Source organism: Eufriesea mexicana, unplaced genomic scaffold (genome assembly GCF_001483705.2).
Source record: "Eufriesea mexicana isolate 0111107269 unplaced genomic scaffold, ASM148370v2 scaffold13881, whole genome shotgun sequence".
Lineage (NCBI taxonomy): Eukaryota > Metazoa > Arthropoda > Insecta > Hymenoptera > Apidae > Eufriesea > Eufriesea mexicana.
Window position 1 is genome coordinate 94,762 of NW_016921376.1, and position 20,739 is coordinate 115,500.

General features: G+C 34.6%; 4 protein-coding genes across 5 annotated transcripts in view; 3 read left to right on the top strand and 1 right to left on the bottom strand.

The window, feature by feature from the left end:
- LOC108553892 (MAP kinase-interacting serine/threonine-protein kinase 1) overlaps positions 1 to 7,782 on the top strand; it is a 14,196-nt gene extending 6,414 nt beyond the window's left edge. Inside the window, exons 3-5 of the mRNA XM_017908958.1 lie at positions 2,801 to 3,157; positions 3,272 to 3,842; positions 3,969 to 7,782. Coding sequence (XP_017764447.1) covers positions 2,801 to 3,157; positions 3,272 to 3,842; positions 3,969 to 4,431 — 1,391 coding nt within the window. The 3' untranslated portion in view covers positions 4,432 to 7,782. The remainder of the gene's footprint in view (positions 1 to 2,800; positions 3,158 to 3,271; positions 3,843 to 3,968) is intronic.
- Positions 7,783 to 10,452: 2,670 nt separating this feature from the next.
- Positions 10,453 to 11,165, top strand: LOC108553873 (uncharacterized). The gene is made up of 3 exons (XM_017908929.1): positions 10,453 to 10,588; positions 10,774 to 10,894; positions 10,995 to 11,165. Exons 1-3 carry the CDS (start codon positions 10,453 to 10,455, stop codon positions 11,107 to 11,109), a joined length of 372 nt encoding a protein of 123 aa, XP_017764418.1. The 3' UTR covers positions 11,110 to 11,165.
- A 326-nt stretch (positions 11,166 to 11,491) lies between these two features.
- On the top strand, positions 11,492 to 14,618 carry Skp2 (S-phase kinase-associated protein 2). Of its 2 annotated transcripts, XM_017908928.1 has the most exons (7): positions 11,766 to 11,804; positions 12,566 to 12,621; positions 12,711 to 13,022; positions 13,106 to 13,403; positions 13,488 to 13,924; positions 14,003 to 14,130; positions 14,230 to 14,618. In XM_017908928.1, exons 2-7 carry the CDS (start codon positions 12,584 to 12,586, stop codon positions 14,574 to 14,576), a joined length of 1,560 nt encoding a protein of 519 aa, XP_017764417.1. In that variant the 5' UTR covers positions 11,766 to 11,804; positions 12,566 to 12,583; the 3' UTR covers positions 14,577 to 14,618. The 2 variants fall into 2 exon arrangements, with proteins under 2 accessions (XP_017764416.1, XP_017764417.1); XM_017908927.1 differs by lacking the exons at positions 11,766 to 11,804; positions 12,566 to 12,621 and adding an exon at positions 11,492 to 11,679.
- A 2,629-nt stretch (positions 14,619 to 17,247) lies between these two features.
- On the bottom strand, positions 17,248 to 19,787 carry bor (ATPase family AAA domain containing bor). Its single transcript, XM_017908923.1, has 4 exons — positions 19,466 to 19,787; positions 18,605 to 19,079; positions 17,503 to 18,526; positions 17,248 to 17,385 (listed from the first exon to the last, which is right to left on the bottom strand). Exons 1-4 carry the CDS (start codon positions 19,659 to 19,661, stop codon positions 17,248 to 17,250), a joined length of 1,833 nt encoding a protein of 610 aa, XP_017764412.1. The 5' UTR covers positions 19,662 to 19,787.
- Between the last annotated feature and the right edge of the window lie 952 nt (positions 19,788 to 20,739).

Genomic DNA, 20,739 nt, shown 5'->3' on the forward strand with positions numbered 1-20,739 from the left:
TTTTTTTTTTTTTTTTTTTTCAAAATTTATTTTCATGGTATACGCATATTTTTTAATTATAGAGTTTAAGGACTTCCAGTTACGGAACATCCATCATTTTATCGGTTTTGTAATTATACTTTCTTCAACTTCTCACGCGTTTGCAAGCAAACTGGAAAGTAAACATTCTCGTAAACATTTAACGTCTTACTCGTGCGATGATAAACTTTTAAATCTTACCGGTGTCTCGTTTAAAATTACCTGATCATTACAGGTATTACCTGATCAGAGTTTCATAATTTTTGAATTATTCGCCGGATGAATGATCTTTTATTCGTACATGACTAAATAATTCATTTACACGATTAAATAATTCGTTAATACATGTTACTATATACAAATTAAAAGTAACGTGTATGCGTATTGGTTGAGAGGGGGGTGGTGGGGGGAATTATCGGCTTCTGGTTGCTAGGTATTCGGCAGCGGTGTTGCCAAGCAGAATCGTATCTTTGGCGCGAGGCAAATGGGCGGGAGTTAGGGGGAGAGCAAAACTGTTGGTTAGGGAACAGAAAAGGGAAGGTAAAAAGTGAGTTGATAGATGCTTGCAATACATACATACGTACATACATACTTATTTGCAACGTTGAAACGAGGGAACGAACGAACGAACGAACAAACGAACAACGCGCTGGATAGAATGGAACGGAGCATCGCTTTATCGGGGCAGCGAGGGGAGCGCGAGCAAGAGTGAACAAGAGGCATAAAGATCTCGGACAGGGAGACAGAGAAGAGAAAACATGTTTATATGCGCAGTAGTTTTACGATGCTGCTTCCCTTATGTATTGGTGGCCCCCCTTTGGCCTTAACATTGATTACGTTATACACGTAGCTTGGGATTAATCGTTCGCCGTTTATATACTATCGTAAAGGGAGCGTTATTACATATGTTATATCGAATTAAATCGATTGCAAATATCGGACTATTTATATTTGTATTTTTCATTGTTCAATAACATTCCAAGTAAAACATTTGATTGTTTTCATCGATAATGGTACCGTGATGGTATTTAACAATCACGGACAGGGTTGCCGGGTAGAGACTCTCGGTTTCTCCCCCACTCCTAGCGTTATCCCTCCGTCGTTTGCCCTACTCTTCTCGCCGAAACTGCCTGAGACCGTGGCTGGTCGGGGAAAAATAACGGGCGTCCTTTTTGTATACGGAACTCGATTTGGCTTTCCGTTTACCCTCTGCCGTATAATAAAAAGCAAAGTGTCAAAGTCGTTTTGAATAATTTTTTGAAATTACCGGGAAATAAGGTAAGATATATTTTGAAAATTAATTCGTTAGTTTAAATAAGTAATACGAATTATTATCAACTATTTCTTAAACTGTGAAGTTATATACATTTGCTTATTGTATGTATCGTGTTAAAAATTGTTTTATGAATAGGTAACAATATGACTGGTCTTAATAACAACTCATCGATGTTGCAGCCAATGAATGTAAATATGAATATGTTTAATTCTTTAACGATTATGCATATTCTTAGTATTTCAGATGACGCTATGAATATCGAAGTTGGCTTGGCGAAGGTAATGTACGTGTTTTCTTAATTACTTCGAATTTAAGGAAGAAAAACATTTTTTAAGTAATACTCATTTTAGAACTGTGATGTAAATTTTCTGTGTCTTATTTCTGTGGTGTTGCATTTTGGATAGAATTGCAAGTTCAAAAAGTAAGAGTATGCAAGTAGAGTTTTCGTTGTTCATGGTTGAAAACCGGAAGACCCTTTTTTCAAGGTAGAAAGAAATACTTAGGTGGTCCGGGTACCCATGGTTGTACGAAACAGATACTGAAATAAGATATACCACATTTTCAACTTTGTTAGTTTTTTAGATATATATATCTTTAAATCTATTTTATAAATAATACCTAATAATCTAAATTGCATTAACAGATACATAAACAGACACTGACTGACACAAGCTCTATATGGGTCCCCGCAACTACTCCGAAAAGGAAGAAAAGGAAAGAAGAAGAGGTTCATTGATTCATGGCTATCAGAGATCTCTTTTTTCTCATCTTGGTTGGCGAAATGTAAAAGAAAGCCCCTATGAAACAAAATATTTCGCGAGCAACCAAAGCCTACAAGCCAGGAAAATCGAATTGTTACGGCAGTGTACACAGCTATTAAATTATGAACCTTACGTCGTATTCCGTTTATATCTATGACAATTTATTTCATTAAATCGACTTCTCGTTCAAATTTCTTTGTTGAACGACATTTATTTAGACTACCGTTTCTGACCGAAGGAAACTTGGCGTAAGAATAAAGTTCTATAAGCGACACCCGTTATTTTTCTCATTCGGTCTCTTCGTCAGTATCGGCGGAAAGAGTAGGGCAAACGACGGAGGAACAGCGTGTTAGAACGGGGGAGACCGAGAGACTCTCCCCGGCAACCCTGATTGGGACTTAACGAGTCTTGTTCATAATTTTGGAACCAAAAAAAAGAAGCCCAGCTGTCTAAAACCATCGGTATATTGTGAGAAGTCGTTACTCGATAAAGCGTAGACTATTCAACGGAGTAATGGTAAAGGAATTGTGCTTGATACCAAACTCTCGAGTCGTTTTTGCGTACGTGACGCTGCGTGATTATTTTCAGACAGCCTTGCTTGCCCCTCTCCTTCAATTTCTCTTCTTTCGTCCCCTTCTCCTTCTCTTCTCTATATTGCTTTTGCTCTTAAAATTACTTATTCATAGCATATATTATCTTTTTATAATAACTATTATCAAACTAGAAAATTCTATATTTGTTACAGAACTGTATAGATTAACTGGCGAAGTTCTTGGTGAAGGTGCTTACGCCTCGGTTCAAACTTGTAGATCTCTCTACACGGACCTGGAGTATGCTGTTAAAATTATCGACAAAATTCCCGGGCACGCACGGGCACGTGTATTCAAAGAAGTCGAAACGTTTCATCATTGTCAGGGACATCCAAATATTATTCAATTGATCGAATTTTTCGAAGACGAGGAAAAGTTTTACCTAGTGTTCGAGAAAGTAAACGGTGGTCAACTACTGAGTCGAATACAAGAAAGAGTTCACTTTAGCGAACGAGAAGCAAGCCAGATAATTCTAGAGATCGCGAGCGCGCTGAATTTTCTTCACAAGAAAGGTAACGCAATTTCTACTATTTATTATGATTAAACGCATACGTGCAACTATTATACACTTTTCATTGTCCATGTACGATCGATTATTCTAAACTTGCTACTTTTCGTATTACTAGGCATTGCCCACAGGGATCTGAAACCCGAAAACATCCTGTGCGTATATCCGGATAAACTAACACCGATTAAAGTCTGCGACTTCGATCTTAGTTCAGGCATTAAGTTTAACAACTCGCTGTCAAGTCCTGTAGCTACACCGCAACTTCTAACACCAGTCGGTAGCGCTGACTTCATGGCTCCGGAAGTAGTGGAAGCTTTCATCGGAGAAGCGAATTATTACGACAAACGTTGCGATCTCTGGAGCCTTGGAGTGATTATGTATATTCTCCTTTGTGGTTATCCACCTTTCTATGGAAACTGCGGTTCCGGTTGCGGTTGGGAGAGAGGAGAAAATTGTCAGGCTTGTCAAGAGCTTCTGTTTACCAGTATTCAAGAAGGCATGTATGAATTTCCGGACAACGAATGGAGGTGCATTTCGGAAGATGCGAAAGATTTAATCAGAGGCTTACTGGTCAAGGAAGCTCATCAAAGGCTTAGCGCCGAGAGTATTTTAAAACATGCGTGGATTAACCCTGGTCCTAGCTCTGTCGAAAATACCGAGAAATCTCTTATGACTCCTCATATTATCAGGTTCGTCATATTCTTAATACGATCACTCGATTGCCGGGTTATCAAACAGTTCAATGTGTCAACGTTTTCGAATTGTTCGAAAAGATAATGGTCTAATCACGTCGTTATATTTGTTTTTGTTCGCAGGAGAAATAATTCTGCTAGAGAACTCTCGGCGTTTGCCGAATCAGCAATGGCTGTGAATCGTGTGGTACTTCAACATTTCTCCGTAAATTTGGAGGATTTGGCGGAGAAAAGGGAGCCGAGATTATCTACTTCGTCCACGGACGAAGATAACCATCCGTATGGTCACATGTCCGATTCGGGCAGCGAATTATCGGAACATAGTAAGATTTGTGCGACTCATTCCTCGAGCGAGTTTGATGCGAACTTGCGCTTGAAATCTGGCTCTGTTCATTCGAGCATCGATCTAATCGATTCGAAAGTTATTGGAAAAAATCGACTGATTGGCAAGGATTCGTCGCTTCATCAACTGTTCGGTTTGTCACCGCCAAGCGAAAGCCGCCTGATGCAGCGTCGTCTAAAAGCTCGTTCGGATCTACTTGAACGTCAGACCAACAAAACAGTTATCGCATCCCCTAGTGGCTGAAAGGTGACACCTTTAAGAGAGAAACACAGATCTCCTTTCTTGGTAGCGCGTATAATTCATATTTACACGTCTGCATATACGGATACGAAAGAAGCATGTACAGTAATGTTATCTATCGATAATTTACAAAGGGTAACCATGATATAAATGATATTTCATGATTGGCTAAACGAAGGTTGTGTTTCATTAAAAATGATGAACTGCATTGCAATGATTCGCACGACAATTGACGGATTATTACACACATACACACGAGTGTATTCTACACAACGACACGTTAGAGGCTGGCACAAAAACGTGTCCTCACTCCGATGTTACATTCGCACGTACGTGCGCGATGCTAAAAATACACGACACTCAGGCAGACAATAATTCTTCGTGACTTTCTATTTTCTATGGAATTCAAAGAAACATTGTACCCGAGTATTTTGTTTCCTTTTTCTTTTTCTTTTTCTTTTTCTTTTTGTTTTCTCTCTTTTCTTTCGTTGTGCTTTTACTACATTTTGACAAGTCCAACCAATCATATTCTGTCTTATGTTTGCTCTATAAATTTGTAAAAGCGCGGTGTTGGTCTGATTTATTTTGTTGCATGTTACTTTGTAATACATTCGTTAAATAATATGAACGAACATAAGCAAGCAAACACAGCACAGATTCGATACACATAATTATGTACATATCATACAATTGGAGTAACCCATAGGAATTGGAGAAAACCAAATGGGAAAGCCCAAATGGTCACGCAAGTTTAAATTCGTGATGAAATTAAAATTACTGTTAGCATGGAACTCGAAGAAACGTGTAAAATCTGTAATATGTACATTCCACCCTCGATATCCATTAGATGTGAACATATAGCATAATATGAGAAATAACTTACGGTAGATAATGTTTCTGTACTTTTGCTGTTATAGTGTCTAGAGAAGTACATACATGCTCGTTCATATGGATTTATCGAAACGGATATACGGACAGGCGCTAAAGAAGAGAAAATAATTTGTTCGGTATCTTCTCCAATCATAAATATACACGCGTATGTGTGTGTGTCTGTGTACGTGTGTGTATGTACACGGATGTATGTATGCATACACGCGTGCATATACACACACGCACACACATATATACACGTGTATATTTGCTTCCTTTCTTTTTGTTAAACGATTTCTTTAATTCCGTTTTATATATTTTGGAATGTAGATACGATTAACGAAATATTTCCACGATTCTCTTCTTTCCTAATGATAATTTGTTCGAGAATGGTGAAAAATAATAAGAGCAACACTAGCAACAACAACGCATCTTCGAACGAAAAACAGCGGTGTTGCGGTAAAATGAGTAAACCGAAACCGCTCATCTTGGTGCATGTTACGAATAGTTTGCTCAGTAGGTTTCTAAGATCGTAGTAGAGTGTAAGTTCGAAAATGTCTTAAGGAAGATTCCAAGAAAGGAACAAAGCGCGTTTTTATCGAAAAAAAAAAAAAAAAGGGGGGCGACAACTACGGCCATTTTTTTGTAAATGTCTCTTAAGCATCTTTGTAGGAGTTAGTATGTAAGGAAGATAAAAAAGTTAGTTTAACAAAAAGAAAAAAGAAAAAAAGAAAAAAAATACAGAAAAAAAATTGTACCTGCGTCGTAAGTGATTAAGAGTATACCGAGTAAAAGAGTGAAAAGGAGAAGTACAACATGGAGCAGAGATCGAGAGCTATATTCGATAACGTGCACGCGTATGTATGCACGTTAACGGGTAAATTTTCTCGAAAAACCTAGATTACACAAAAATCACATCTATTACTGTTACGTATTTTTGTAGAGTTTTATCGACGAAATGTCGTTTTATCGTCTACCCACCTACAGTTGCGATTACTCTGTTTATTACAGTCGGCTATTTTTTCCTTTCGTCTAATGATTTTCGTTTTCATAAATCGTTGAATACTTCTCGCTTGAATGTTGCATTTCGACGATACACAGGATACGTGTCAGACATGACAGACAAGTTATCGTCGTTCAGAGTATAGCAGTATCGTTCGTTCTCTTTGTGTGTACTCTATATGGTTAAGTTTGTGTCGGTCGGAGTTGTATCATATGCAGAGAAACGAGGAGAGAAAAGCTACAGAAAGATCTAAATACGTTTTCCTTTTTAGTAGTAGTAGAGAAATACGCGGTACTTTCGACCATGTTCATTTTACGTGTTACGATGGTGTGTAGAATCGTGCTGTGCGGTGGGAGACTCTTTACTCAGGGCAGTTACAATGAGCTGCGCAAATTTGTTACAAATTACATACACTATCGCGTTTGAAGAAAACCGAGGAGAAAGAGCTTATAATGTCTGTATGCGATCGAAGTCCATCCAGGGTTGAAAATTAATCGTCACTTTGTTCTTCCTTCTTACAAACTAACCCTGAAAATAAGCTTTATCCAAAGGTATTACGTGTGATACACGAATAATACCAAAAGTCAACGCATAGAGGTGATAGCATTATTAAACTTTCCTCGAGGACGTTCGATCTTTCCGAAATCTCCTATACAGATCTAATTTTGCCATATACTTTCATTCGATTTCCATGGAGGACAGTTGCCAGACTATATAACTAACTGTATAATCGATCGTTAACGAATGTTTGGTTACCCCATCGAATTCGCCCGTTCGAATGCGTCAAGTTTCGAGGAAAATCGGCAATTTCCTCGAGAATTGATACATTTGTTAATGGATGTAAAACGTTATCGATTTGTCATAACGAGAAGAACCATATGAAAACGCATGCATCATCGCACGTGCTTACGACGTAGAGACGAAAAAAAGCATTACATTAATTACGTCCGTGACTCTGATCATGGAGAAAGCATTAAGAAACACGAATATATCGCGATTCTTGGTCCTTTTTTTTCTTCTTCTTCTTCTTCTTCTTCTTCTCCTCCTCCTCCTCCTCCTTCTTCTGTTTTCTCCCGTAAAGCGAAAGATACGGTGACGTGGAGGAGAAAATGTTATACGCGAACGGAAAGATACAGACAATCTAGGGATGAAATCGAAAAAGTACGAGGGGGGAGGGGGATAATGATACGTGTTGGATACATGGTTATACTTACACGTGATCGTACCTTTCCAACTTTTTATCTCGCCACTATTATCACTCATTATCGATTGACACGTTTCTTTCTCTCTTGGATGTACATCTGTTTTCTTTTTTTTTTTTTTCTTCTTTTTTTTTTCAATTTTCAACGATGCATTTTCTGTTACTTGTTTCGTTCTTTTAAATTACAATAGGGTGTGGCGTAACCAACCATAGCATTGATAGAATAATTTTATGAGGAAATAATGCATTCTCGACCGATATCCATTTCTCGCATTGTTTATGTCTTCTTCAGAGTGTTCCATTTAATTTACGTCCCCTCGAATCATCGTCATCTCACATTTAATCGCTTTAGAATGGGTAACCATCGTCATCGATATCAATTCGTTATCAATTCGATATCCATCAAGCATGCATCGTAACAACTATGTATCGTCATTGCGTTAATTGAAACGACTCAAACACGAATAATTGCTTTCTCGAAGGGACATTAAATTGCGAGAAGAGGGTGCGTAGAGCGAAGGACGTGTGCAGCAACGAGTCTTGCGTAAGGAAAGCAACCGAATCGGAATACGGAGGAAAAATCCATGGCCATAATAATATAGATCTTTAAATTGCAATAACGCGAGTTGGTGTGGATGCGTCGTATGTGTTGTGCGTGAAAACATAATTATATGTACGAGCGAAAGTATGTGCTCCAGTTTTTCTGTATGCGTGTACGGATGTATATATTTGTATGTGCGTGCATACGTGCGTATATATTATTGCGAGCTCGAATGAAGAAACAATATTTAGCATATAAGCGAAAGGATAAATACCTTTGTATAGGTTTGTAAAACTACGTGGTAAGGTACCGCTGCATTATTATACCGACGAGTCTTTCTTCGATCATTATTCAAAAACTCGTATTTCATGAATCTTTCGTACTTGCGTTAGGACGAGCGCACTTGTAACTTCGTTTCTTCGTTTTTTCGTTTATTCGTTTATTCGATGATACACAGCGGTTCGAAGCGTGTACTACTACACTACACTACACTACTACTACTACTACTACTACTACTACTACTACTGTCACCACCACCACCACCACCACCACTACTACTACTACTATTACTACTACTACTACTACTACTACTACGTTAAAAAAAGAACTAGGATATCGCGTGCATATTTCCTTATACGAAGTTCATCGATTATCGGTTCGAAAATCAGCTGTTTACACAGATGCGTATAAGCATGTAATTGTCGATGTTGGATGGATTATTCGTAGAAAATTGCGATTTGTAAGATTTTAACGTCGACAATTTTCGATCGGTCGAAAATCGTTCACGAACCGGCCAAAAAAATTGCAAACACTCGACATATCGCAACTCGTGTGCTAAGAACGCTTATGTATGAGACGTGCATAACATCGCTTGGGAGAGTTTTTTCCGGATAATAATACAAAGCGCGCGTCTCCTTTTCTATCTCTTCTCCGTCTTCGAAACGAGAAGAAGCGACTAACGATCTTCTTTTTTTTCTTCTTCTTCTTCTTTCGAGCATGTAAAAACTTGACAAGGGAAAAGATGTATTGCGTATGCCCTGGAAATGACATTTCCGTTATGTTCTCTTTTTTTTATTTTAGGCAAAAAAGCAGTATAAAGGAGAAAAAAGAAAAAGGTCCTTAAAAAGAACGAATAAAAAAAATGTTTACGAATGCTTTTTAAATAAACACCAGTTTCTCTCTTTTCTTTTTCTTTTTTCCTCATCTACTTTTTATCTCAGCTATTCGCAGAATTTGAAAATGTATATTGCGATTCCTTTCCATTTTATACCGTGAATATTTTACGAAGAAGCCCGTCGTTACTCTCCTTCATCGTAAATGAAGGCGTTAAAAATTACGAAATCGATCGTGAGATTGATGCTCGTCCTCTTTTTCTGTGAAAAAAAGGATGTGGAACTCTAAGATTCTCTTTCGCACGGAAAACGACCGAACGAGAAAGAGGAAACGTGCGACGATGGTGGTAAAAAGAATGGAGAGAACATGTATTTCATCGTACGAAAATGTGTGAAGCATTACTGCGAACTCTATATGTATGACTAGAAACAATTTTCAAAAATACACAATCTCTTGCAAAGTAATTTCGCGATTCAAATTCGAGATGTGAGGGAGGAAGTTGAGAAAAAGAGAGCGTATGCGAGAGAAAGAGAGAGAATGGGAGAGAGAAAAACATTTTCGAAATTGGTATTTGTCCGAGTTGCAAACGGCATTGTTTTTTCCGTGTAAAAGCGAGCAAGTTTTATGAGGACTTTGTAAGCTTCCTAATAAAATAGCATTTAATCGATTAACTAGCAAATATATCTGATTGTTTGCAGTCTAATAATGATCTCTTTCTCTTTCCATTTATAAGGGTATCTTCTTTTATTTCGTGATCAATTTTTCAATATGTTTGTACAATCGATTTAAAATAGAAGACAAAGATGTATACATGTGCATTGCTCGATTCATCCACTGCAGTTATTTGCCTCTTTATTTTTATACTACCTGTTTTATAGTTACGAAATGTAAGTCTCTGTTAGACATTGCCTTAAGCTCTGTGTAATATTGCATTTTCAATTGCTATATGCGTATCTCCGAAAGCGAACTGTAAAAAAAAATATTGATCTTAGTTATTTTCATTTTAAATAGTTGAAAATTTTCATTTTTAGAATTTTCGAAATTTTCCAAACTTTGTTACCAATGCATATCGTATAATTGTAATTTTGATAAAATCGCAGAACATACGTAACGCAACATGCGAGATAAACTTACCTTTCTCTGTTTGCATTTGTTTCCTACAAATGTATCGACCAAATATATCCCTCCTTCTTCATCTCCTTGAGAATACATATTCTGTCAACACAGTAGGCATAGTGATTATCGAGTTGACGAACGAGAGAGTATCGCAAGTATTGGACCAAGGAAGGTAACACGATGGATCGAACGAATTCTCGTGGTTCGAATTCTTCGACGATTGGAAAACATTTGGAAAAGCCACCACCTTTCAAATTATGCTTTCCCAAAGATAGATTGCTCGGTAAATCGTATATACGTTTGCCGAAAATCAATGGTATATTTTTATAATATTTACAAAACGTTTCAAACGTATACGATATCATATATGCCCGTAATTTCGTACTAATTGCATCGTTTTACCATTGCGAGTCAAAATCAAACGAAATCTGCAAAAGAATTAGCAAAGCATGTTAACTAGCAACCGATTGGACATATGACATAGCCCATATTGCATTACAGATAATACGATCACGCCGAAATTTTATTCAAAGGGATACACGGACACGATTGATATGCACGAAGAAAATACGAAACAACAGGAAAACACTTGCAACTCTCGAGCTTTAGTTACCAGTCACGCGTAACTTAAATTATTTTATTCTGCGTCTTACGGAAGTCAGACACAAGCTCGCTCTTTCCTCCCTTCTTTCTTCTAAGTAATCTTCATTTTGCAATTATAGATATGGCTGGTGGCACAGACAGGGATTGCAACCCATTAAATCTCAATTCAATTTTCATAAACAAACATCAGGTTTGGCTAATTTTGGGGTGGATGTCCGAAACACGGCAGCTTAATAATTTCGGAATTTGAGGCAGTAGTACATAAGAATTATTGCAAACAATGTTTTCATGGTCACTTTTATCACGCTCTTTTCACGTAGTTTTAGATATGCACGTTTGTATATTACAAATCAACGACACGCTTGTTAAAATTGAAATTTACCTTGTTAACAGTAGAAAGGCAATGTAATATCTTGGAACAGATTGAGCTGAAAAAGATTTTCCAGTTTCCGGTCTATTCGACATTTTGAAAGAATAATAATTGTGAAAAGTGCAACAGCGCCGATCGGATGGTTAGGTAGCAATGCTTGCCGCGCGATCGACCTCTCGGTTTCCCGCTGCCTCGAAATTATCAAACAGTCGACCAATCAAATAAGGGACCAAAGGAATAACTCGAATGGTCGTGAGCGATTCGAGCAATTGGAACTCTCCGCCAGTGATTGTTTTCCGTGCGTACAACCAGTGGCGATTGAAAAAAAGGTATCGCGACGGGATTCCGCCAAAAATGAATTCTGGCGTGGCGGAACACACGAGTCTTGGCGAGGAATGCCTAGAGAATTCCGAAGAATTTTCACCACCTGAAAGGTAAGTCAATTTTACAGCAATCCCCCTCCTTTGAAAAAAAAAAGTCCTAAGTTTCGGTAATCATTGCATACATCTCTCTTACCTGTTGCTTAGGGTGATGCAGGTGCATATTTTCGCGCGCACAGGTAAGGTTAAGAACCTCTACCAGTGGTGATTCGTGAACTGTATTCACAAGATATAGCAAATGTTCGTTTTTTTCATCATTATATATTATTTTTCTTCATTTATCGAGAAATACGAGGTTTATATATGACATATTAATTAATGGAGCATATCGAAGTCTTTATTTTTCCAACTACGTTACTCGATTAATCGCTCTTCTATGATTTCTACAAGCAATTTTTCATTTTCATTCAAACAATCGATAAAGCATTATTTTGATAATTATCTTAATCTATATATCTCCTTTTAGATTATAATCATTTATTAATACATTAGTATAATTGAGTTTTACAAACGTTACAAGAAAGATATAGATTTAGTTATAGTTTAAGGTATAGTTTTGTTAACAATATCCAGCTAGGATCTATTCCAATTCCATTCTCAACGTTTCATATTTTTCAAGTTACTCCTCTTTAACATTTTTTATTGATTATATTTATATCAATTATGTATAAATCTGTACTGTTACTTACAACTATCTAGTTACGAATACTAATGTTTCATAGTAGAAATCATTTAATGTTTCTCTCTTTGGACTTAAAGATATAGATTTTGACCAATATATGTCTTTTATTTCATCTCTTTGAAATTATGAATTTCATTAATGTTAAGTTTGATAATAATCTTTGAACTGTAAACATTGAGCTATTTACTCTATTCGAGTTAAACATAATTTTCACCAATTATTATAAACTTTTGCGAGATAAAACGCACTTGTTTAAAGGGAGACTATAGCATTACTATGTCCAAAGGATCGCCTTCTTCACCCTGGTGGAACAGGTTGTTCTCCTCTTTATGCTTAACTATCTCGTTATAAGCTTCTTGTTTATGAGTATGATATAGTGAATCTTATTTGTACAAATTTACAGCAAACGACTACGCCTAGATGACAGCTGTAATAACAATTTAAATAGTTCTTTGAATAGCACCTCCAAAAATAGTGCAAGATGGTCATGTTCTGCGGATGGAAATGTAGAGCCAGAAATTTTAGAGGATATGGGTGTTAGTATGTTAGAGGATGAAGCATCAAGTTGTGAAAGTACAAAAAAGTCTGATTCTCTTGAACGGACAATCTCGCCAACTATTTCCGGTAACAGTGGACAATGTGAGAAAGTTAATAGTTTTCAAAGACAAGAAAGTGTTTATAGGGGGTCCAGTTTTGATACTGTCAGTATGGACAGGTTTGTATTTTAATGCTATTAATTTTTCCATTTTTTTTTTTTTGCTTACATATTAATGAGCTCTATAATTTATTTCATAAAAGTTTCGAAGCTACCAGAAGATTAGAGCATGATTCATATGAATCAGATGAACCTGTGACATATTCGACACTTGGAAACGAATCTGGTTATTCCTCCAGAATGGAAATAGATAATTTTATTGACACAAAAGAAACTTTTTCTAAAGACAGCCTTAATGCTTCTTCTGGAAAAAGTAGTCTCGATCAATTCTACCTCTATAGAAGAAGAAGAAAACCTTCGATTGTCGGCGAAGATAAATTTAATAAATTATCCGACGAGATGATATTGATGATATTAAAATGGCTCCCAAAAAAATGTTTGGTAAGATTGAAAATTAATAGACACAGATAGGAACGAAAGAATCATATGGGCACTGTTCAGTTATTTGTTTTTACGTTCTTTTAGGTACGTTCCATGTTAGTCTGTAAACGATGGTGTCAGATAGCACGTGATGAAGCTTTATGGAGCAGATTAGATTTAGGCAGTAAAGTGTTAAACGAAGGTACATTGGGTCACATACTACCACGAGGCGTTCAAATACTTCGACTTGCACAAGCCGAGATTGCCGATCCTGTATTCTTTGAGAATAGCGAAGTTTTTTCTGACGGTTATATTAGTAAATTACAGTACTTGGATCTCTCGATGGCGGTGATATCACCTGATGGATTGGCTATGTTACTAAATAAATGTAAATACCTTAAAAAATTATCTCTAGAAAAGTGTACAGTAAATAGATCATGCTGCAAAGCTATCAGTGATAATAATGATTTAGAAATTTTAAACTTAACAATGTGCGAGGGTATGAATATTGAATGTATCAAGGATTTGATGAAGCTTAAGAAGTAAGAAAAATTATTTGCATTAGCTCTGGTTGACCAAAAATTCTGATAGTCCTAAATAATTTATTTTAATGTTTTCAGCCTCAATGCCGTCAATATGGCTTGGTGCGGTCTGGATAGTGAATCTATGACGTTACTTTGTAAATCTTTACCTTCGTCTGTTACACGTTTAAATATAGCAGGATGCAGAAAAACGATGACAAATGATAGTAAGTATAATGTCGTGTTTAAAAAACTTTTTCGTTAATTCTGCTAATCCGTATCCGTGCTAATACAATTAATATCATCTTTTCTCATTCTTATTTCAGATGTCAAAGATTTAGTGAAGAGTTGTCCAGATTTGATAGAATTAGATTTGAGCGATTGTACTATGCTTACAATGAATACTGTTCGTAATTTACTTGATTTATCAAAATTAGAACATCTGTCACTGAGTCGCTGTTACGGTATACCTCCATCAACATACGTTACATTGGCGTATATGCCATCTTTGTTGTACTTGGACGTTTTTGGTGTAATACCAGAACCAATACTGAAAACACTACAAGTTACCTGTGGCGAAACTCAACTTAATAAGTTCCTATATAGTTCCGTTGCAAGACCAACAGTCGGTGTACGAAGAACGAGCATCTGGGGGCTTCGCGTTAGAGATTGAATATAAATATTGTAACTCTTTTCTACACAAATAGTGGTAAAGACCAACCAAAAACCAAAGGGAAATTGAGATGTACTTGTGTGCCTTTCTACAAAGTGTCTTCTTAACAAGAGACTGATTTTACGGTACTGTCGAAATAAAATTAAAACAATATGCTTTTCATACATCATTCTTTTTGTTTTTCTTCTTTTTTTTATGTCTGTTTTTTTAACACACTTTAGATCCGTTTATATGTTAGTATTTATGTATAGAGGATAGAAATAATTAGATACCGACGGTATATATAAGTATCGAGAAATATATTTGAAGATCGATATTTCTCTTACTTTAAAGAATTCGATATACTTACATAGCTGAAACCATATTGTGTCTAATGTAATTGTACTATATGTATATGCATGATTGCATGCTACGCAGCATTTGAGAAGATCAATTATAAATACATTGTTTAGTGATAAAGAATCGAGTATTCAAACGTGATACTTTCAATTCAATGGTAATTGCATTTACGATATTTTTACGCTTAAATAATATTTGACGATATTTTTAAATGATGGGCTTTTATGGAACTATTTTATTTCTGGCTTCCTTTTTCTAATTTCTTTTTTTCTTTTCTCGTTATGTGCATTATTACAAGTATTACATTTTATTTGTAAGTTACTATTCGTTCTAAACTGAATTTATACTTTATTTTTTGTAATTTCTTTTAAAATAATGTCGATATCAATAATACAGTATGTTTTACTTTCTAAGCAATAAGCCATTTATTTCGTAAACAAATTAAATATTTTAACAAATAGCAATAAAGAGATATGAAACATTTATTAATAATTGTGAGAATACAACGAAACGTTTTCTTGAACGTTTTTGTCAAATTATTTTAACGTACATATTTTTACGTTCACTCCAACGTAGGTATAGAAATTTATATATAAGATACACGTATATATGAATTCACTAATAATATTGTTAATTGTCGTCGATTGAATCGACATTTTTGTACACATGATACTGACAAGCTAACACTACGAAATGAACAATATACAGAAACGTTGAGAAGTTCAGCAAAAAAAGAAAGAGTTAAAAGAAAAATCAAGAATGAAATATTAAAATACATGAATGAATTCTAATCATTCGCGAATCTAAAATAAGTTGTAATACCTGCTTTTTTAAAATTATAATTGAAATAGATTTCATGACATACTTTCTGTACGTACACGCACACATACATACATACATACATACATATATATGTACATTTCATATATATGTATATATATAACATTATATAATTGGATATATATATATATATATATATAATCTTTTTTTTATGTCTGTTTTTTTAACACACTTTAGATCCGTTTATATGTTAGTATTTATGTATAGAGGATAGAAATAATTAGATACCGACGGTATATATAAGTATCGAGAAATATATTTGAAGATCGATATTTCTCTTACTTTAAAGAATTCGATATACTTACATAGCTGAAACCATATTGTGTCTAATGTAATTGTACTATATGTATATGCATGATTGCATGCTACGCAGCATTTGAGAAGATCAATTATAAATACATTGTTTAGTGATAAAGAATCGAGTATTCAAACGTGATACTTTCAATTCAATGGTAATTGCATTTACGATATTTTTACGCTTAAATAATATTTGACGATATTTTTAAATGATGGGCTTTTATGGAACTATTTTATTTCTGGCTTCCTTTTTCTAATTTCTTTTTTTCTTTTCTCGTTATGTGCATTATTACAAGTATTACATTTTATTTGTAAGTTACTATTCGTTCTAAACTGAATTTATACTTTATTTTTTGTAATTTCTTTTAAAATAATGTCGATATCAATAATACAGTATGTTTTACTTTCTAAGCAATAAGCCATTTATTTCGTAAACAAATTAAATATTTTAACAAATAGCAATAAAGAGATATGAAACATTTATTAATAATTGTGAGAATACAACGAAACGTTTTCTTGAACGTTTTTGTCAAATTATTTTAACGTACATATTTTTACGTTCACTCCAACGTAGGTATAGAAATTTATATATAAGATACACGTATATATGAATTCACTAATAATATTGTTAATTGTCGTCGATTGAATCGACATTTTTGTACACATGATACTGACAAGCTAACACTACGAAATGAACAATATACAGAAACGTTGAGAAGTTCAGCAAAAAAAGAAAGAGTTAAAAGAAAAATCAAGAATGAAATATTAAAATACATGAATGAATTCTAATCATTCGCGAATCTAAAATAAGTTGTAATACCTGCTTTTTTAAAATTATAATTGAAATAGATTTCATGACATACTTTCTGTACGTACACGCACACATACATACATACATACATACATATATATGTACATTTCATATATATGTATATATATAACATTATATAATTGGATATATATATATATATATATATATAAAGTGTAGGTAATATTTAACCAAGCTAGGAATTTACAACAGATATACTTCTACCATACAATATTTATACACGCAGGTTTTGTATAGAAAACGAGAATTGAGCATTAAATTTGTCTTCTCATAACAATATCATTTACACCTTTTTTCACATTTATTTACTACGAATTAATTTCTTAATAAAATATTTGTAATCTTTTATGTAATAATGCTAATTAATTAAGCCGTTGCTACAGAAGTTGTTGCCGCTGGTGATTCAATTGCAATTTTAGACTTTACTGGCTGAATCTCTATTTCCTTTTCTGTAGCATAAATCGATTTCGCTTCTTGTTTTTCCTGTTCGCTCTGCCACTGAACCTGCAAGAACAATCAAAAGAAATGACGTTTACATAATTTATATATTTATATGTAATGCATGCCAATATAGACACACGCGCATATATATAAAATAATTATTGAATAGTTGATAATTACCTTTTGCTTATGTTGCTTAATAGCTTCCTTACACTTATCTATAACCATTTGTTCCGTTAATACTCCATCTTCGGAAGCATAAGCTGTTGCTTGCCAGGTAACACCCAATTTCGCTAATTCTCTTCCAGACATTCCCTCGGATATTTGGGCTATTTTAGTACAAAGCGCGCTGTAATCGAACTGCGCAACTTTTATTCTCTTATTGCCTTCAATCGCCGGTTGAAGAACAAATTTTTCGAAGTAAAGTCGAACTAAACGTTCACGTTCTTCTCGACCAGGTAGACGAAACTCTACCATTTCATCTAATCTATCGTTTACGGCCCAATCAAACTGTTCCGGAGTATTCGAAGCGAGAATCAACATGAATTTGTTGCTCTGTTCACCAGTTCTATAGAGAAATGCATTTAACATTGCTCTCAGATCTTCTGAAATATGTTCACTTGAACGCTTTCTTAAAAAGGCATCCGCCTCGTCAATGAAAAGCAAGAGCCCTTTCCTAGATGTTGCTGCCCAATCGAAAACTTTGTGAATAGCAGTGACACCATCTCGACCTAATGGTGCTAAATCACCACCAGTTACGATAGCATAGTCCATACCCGAATGTTCCGCCAATTTTTTAGCGAACATTGTTTTACCCGTTCCAGGAGGACCGTGCATCAATATATTTCTATACATTCCACGATTTTGTTTCGTATTTTTCGTAGCTATCGCAATATCGCGTAATCTTTCTTCAAGCTTTGGTGCTAAAACAACACCAGATAAAGCATCGGTGTGCTTATTTTTTAGTCTCTTCATTGCTTGAATAGGATGCTGTATTGTATCTAATACTGTAAATCTAGAAGTTTCTCGAACCAGGGATGGTTTCCCTAATCGTGATTCTATGTATCGCGCTGCTATACCGGTTGTGCCTTTTGCACTGTATACACCAAAAGCCAACAGAGATAAGCCTCCAGCTGCAGCAACAATCTTATCCCAGTCTTGAAGGAAAGCTGTGAGTCCTGTACCCAATACTGAACCAGCAGTCCTAAAACAATATTTAATAAATATAGTATAGCAATTTCAATATCATTAATCTATTGTTACTATTTGTTCTTCCACTCACTTTATAGACTCTAAAACTGTTACTCTTTTTTCAGATGCTTTTACCCTGATTTGCTCTATATTTAGATCTTGATTTTCTCTATCTATTTTTGCTTTTGCTTTAATTTCTGCTTCCAACTTTTTCATGTCATTTTTGTGCCTCAATTCCATTTCATGTTCTATAGTAGCTTTTCTCATTGCTTCTTGTTTTGCCACTGATTCTTCCTGTCTCCTTAAATTTTCATCATTCATTCTCTGTTGTTGTAACAGTTGATCATCATATCGTTTCCTTGCCAGTTGATCTTGATATTGAGCTCGCATTTGATGTTGCTTAGTTTCTTCTTGCAAAACTTTTCTCTTTTCTTCTCCATCAACACGTTTCTGCTCTGCCTTCAATTGCTCTATACTAGCTTCATATTTTTTCATTTCTGCTTGCTTTTCCATTTGTTTGGTAGCTTCTTGCATTTTAGACAGTTCAAATGCTTCTTTGGCATGTACTGCATAAATAAAATGATGATAAGATTTGCTTGAAACACACTAATCTAAATACAAAAAACAGTTTGTGTTGTATGATTCTCTATTTTAAATAGTAATTCCATATATTATGAAGTAAACAATCTCCATTTAATGATAAACAATGAGGGAAACTTGTGGGATGGATAAGGAATAAAAAGATGCAATAAAAATATTGAATATTGTGTAGATACCTATATTGTTTAAATAAATATATAGCTTTCGGCATTGTGACAATTTTCATTTATGAAAACAATTTTTTTATGATTCCATTTAACGATGAATCATTGCATCATCACGCTGTTACTTACGTAACTTTGCGTGATGATTTTATTAAATAAAATTAATTAATACAATTAATCGGACATACCGGATTTCTCGAGTTCTTTGGCGGCTGCTGCTGCTCTTTCCAAACCACTAGAATCGAATCCATAGGGTTCCACTTGAACAACTTTAGGTGGTTGTGTACCGTCCTTTCCATCTCCACCTGCAGCAGATGCCGGTGGTTGTACAAACTGCGAAAAGTCTTGTGGTTGTGAATTACGATATCCAAAAATCCACGACATAGTTCACTCTGCTTTAAACTGTTGTTACAATCGTCGATAGAACGTGTATGTATTAACCTTTCTATTTCTGTTATCACGAGGAATTCCCACGTGCACTAACAGTGTGAAAACTGAAACAAGTGGACTCCGGACTGATCCGTTTCTTAAATTTTATCTGAACAACGAAACGCACGAAAACATCCAAATATTTAGAAAAATTTCTCTCATGCTAAATTGTCAAGCTTAATCTGCAATAAATAAAATGAAAATTTCAAAGTATCTGTTACATTTCATTTATTTTATGCAATTTGTGTGTAAAACACTTTAGAGGAAATAAAACGATAATACTTTGGACACAAGATATTTGAAAATAAAATAAATTTGAAATTTTCTAATTGCATATGTATATAAACAACTTATATTTTTATTTTAAGTAATTTTTTTCTCCTTTACAACATAAATATTGTCTATGCATTTTTGTTCTTAAAAATAAATACAATCATAATATTTTGATAAGAAAGGTGTAAGCATAAATAAAATGCAATGTAGACTTAGAACGCAATGTATTTTTGCGTCATGCAATTTTGGTATTTTAAAATCTCATTGTTATTTTCCTATCATTATCGGCATAGCATATAAAATAAGATTTCAAAAATAATGGTTAATTGGAGTTAAAGGTTAATACGGTAAAAATTTTCCTTGTCTTTTTTTAAATGGAAGTTAAAATAATATCAATGCGATATATCGTAAGCTTGTACATATTGAAGTTATACTATGATATTTAATTTAGTTCATTATTTCACGAAAGACTAATAATTTGTTATTATCATATTATTTAAATGTGGTGGAAATTTTTATTAAAACAATTTATAATAATATATACATTCCTATAAACTGATCGTAAACTTATACTTTCGTTCATGTATTAATTTACTTTAGCTCTGTGAAGGTAGCTACAATTCAACCAGTCTACATAGGTATATTACACATATAATATATTCAAAAATTTTATTTTAAATTTGTAATTCAGTTTACATGTATATATTAAAACAATTTGCGTATTTGCCGACTTTATTACTTTGGATAATTATATTCAATG

What these genes read in the sequence shown, in the direction of transcription:
- bor (XM_017908923.1), bottom strand. Translation starts at nt 19,661, where the DNA reads ATGTCGTGGATTTTTGGATATCGTAATTCACAACCACAAGACTTTTCG. An exon ending in CAAAGAACTCGAGAAATCCG is followed by an intron (nt 19,080 to 19,465) that starts GTATGTCCGATT and finishes TTATTTATGCAG; the next exon opens with TACATGCCAAAGAAGCATTT. An exon ending in TTAAGCAACATAAGCAAAAG is followed by an intron (nt 17,386 to 17,502) that starts GTAATTATCAAC and finishes TTGTTCTTGCAG; the next exon opens with GTTCAGTGGCAGAGCGAACA.
- LOC108553873 (XM_017908929.1), top strand. Translation starts at nt 10,453, where the DNA reads ATGGATCGAACGAATTCTCGTGGTTCGAATTCTTCGACGATTGGAAAA. An exon ending in ACGTTTGCCGAAAATCAATG is followed by an intron (nt 10,589 to 10,773) that starts GTATATTTTTAT and finishes ATTGCATTACAG; the next exon opens with ATAATACGATCACGCCGAAA. An exon ending in GCTTTAGTTACCAGTCACGC is followed by an intron (nt 10,895 to 10,994) that starts GTAACTTAAATT and finishes TTGCAATTATAG; the next exon opens with ATATGGCTGGTGGCACAGAC.
- Skp2 (XM_017908927.1), top strand. Translation starts at nt 11,492, where the DNA reads ATGGTCGTGAGCGATTCGAGCAATTGGAACTCTCCGCCAGTGATTGTT. An exon ending in GATACTGTCAGTATGGACAG is followed by an intron (nt 13,023 to 13,105) that starts GTTTGTATTTTA and finishes ATTTCATAAAAG; the next exon opens with TTTCGAAGCTACCAGAAGAT. An exon ending in GGCTCCCAAAAAAATGTTTG is followed by an intron (nt 13,404 to 13,487) that starts GTAAGATTGAAA and finishes ACGTTCTTTTAG; the next exon opens with GTACGTTCCATGTTAGTCTG.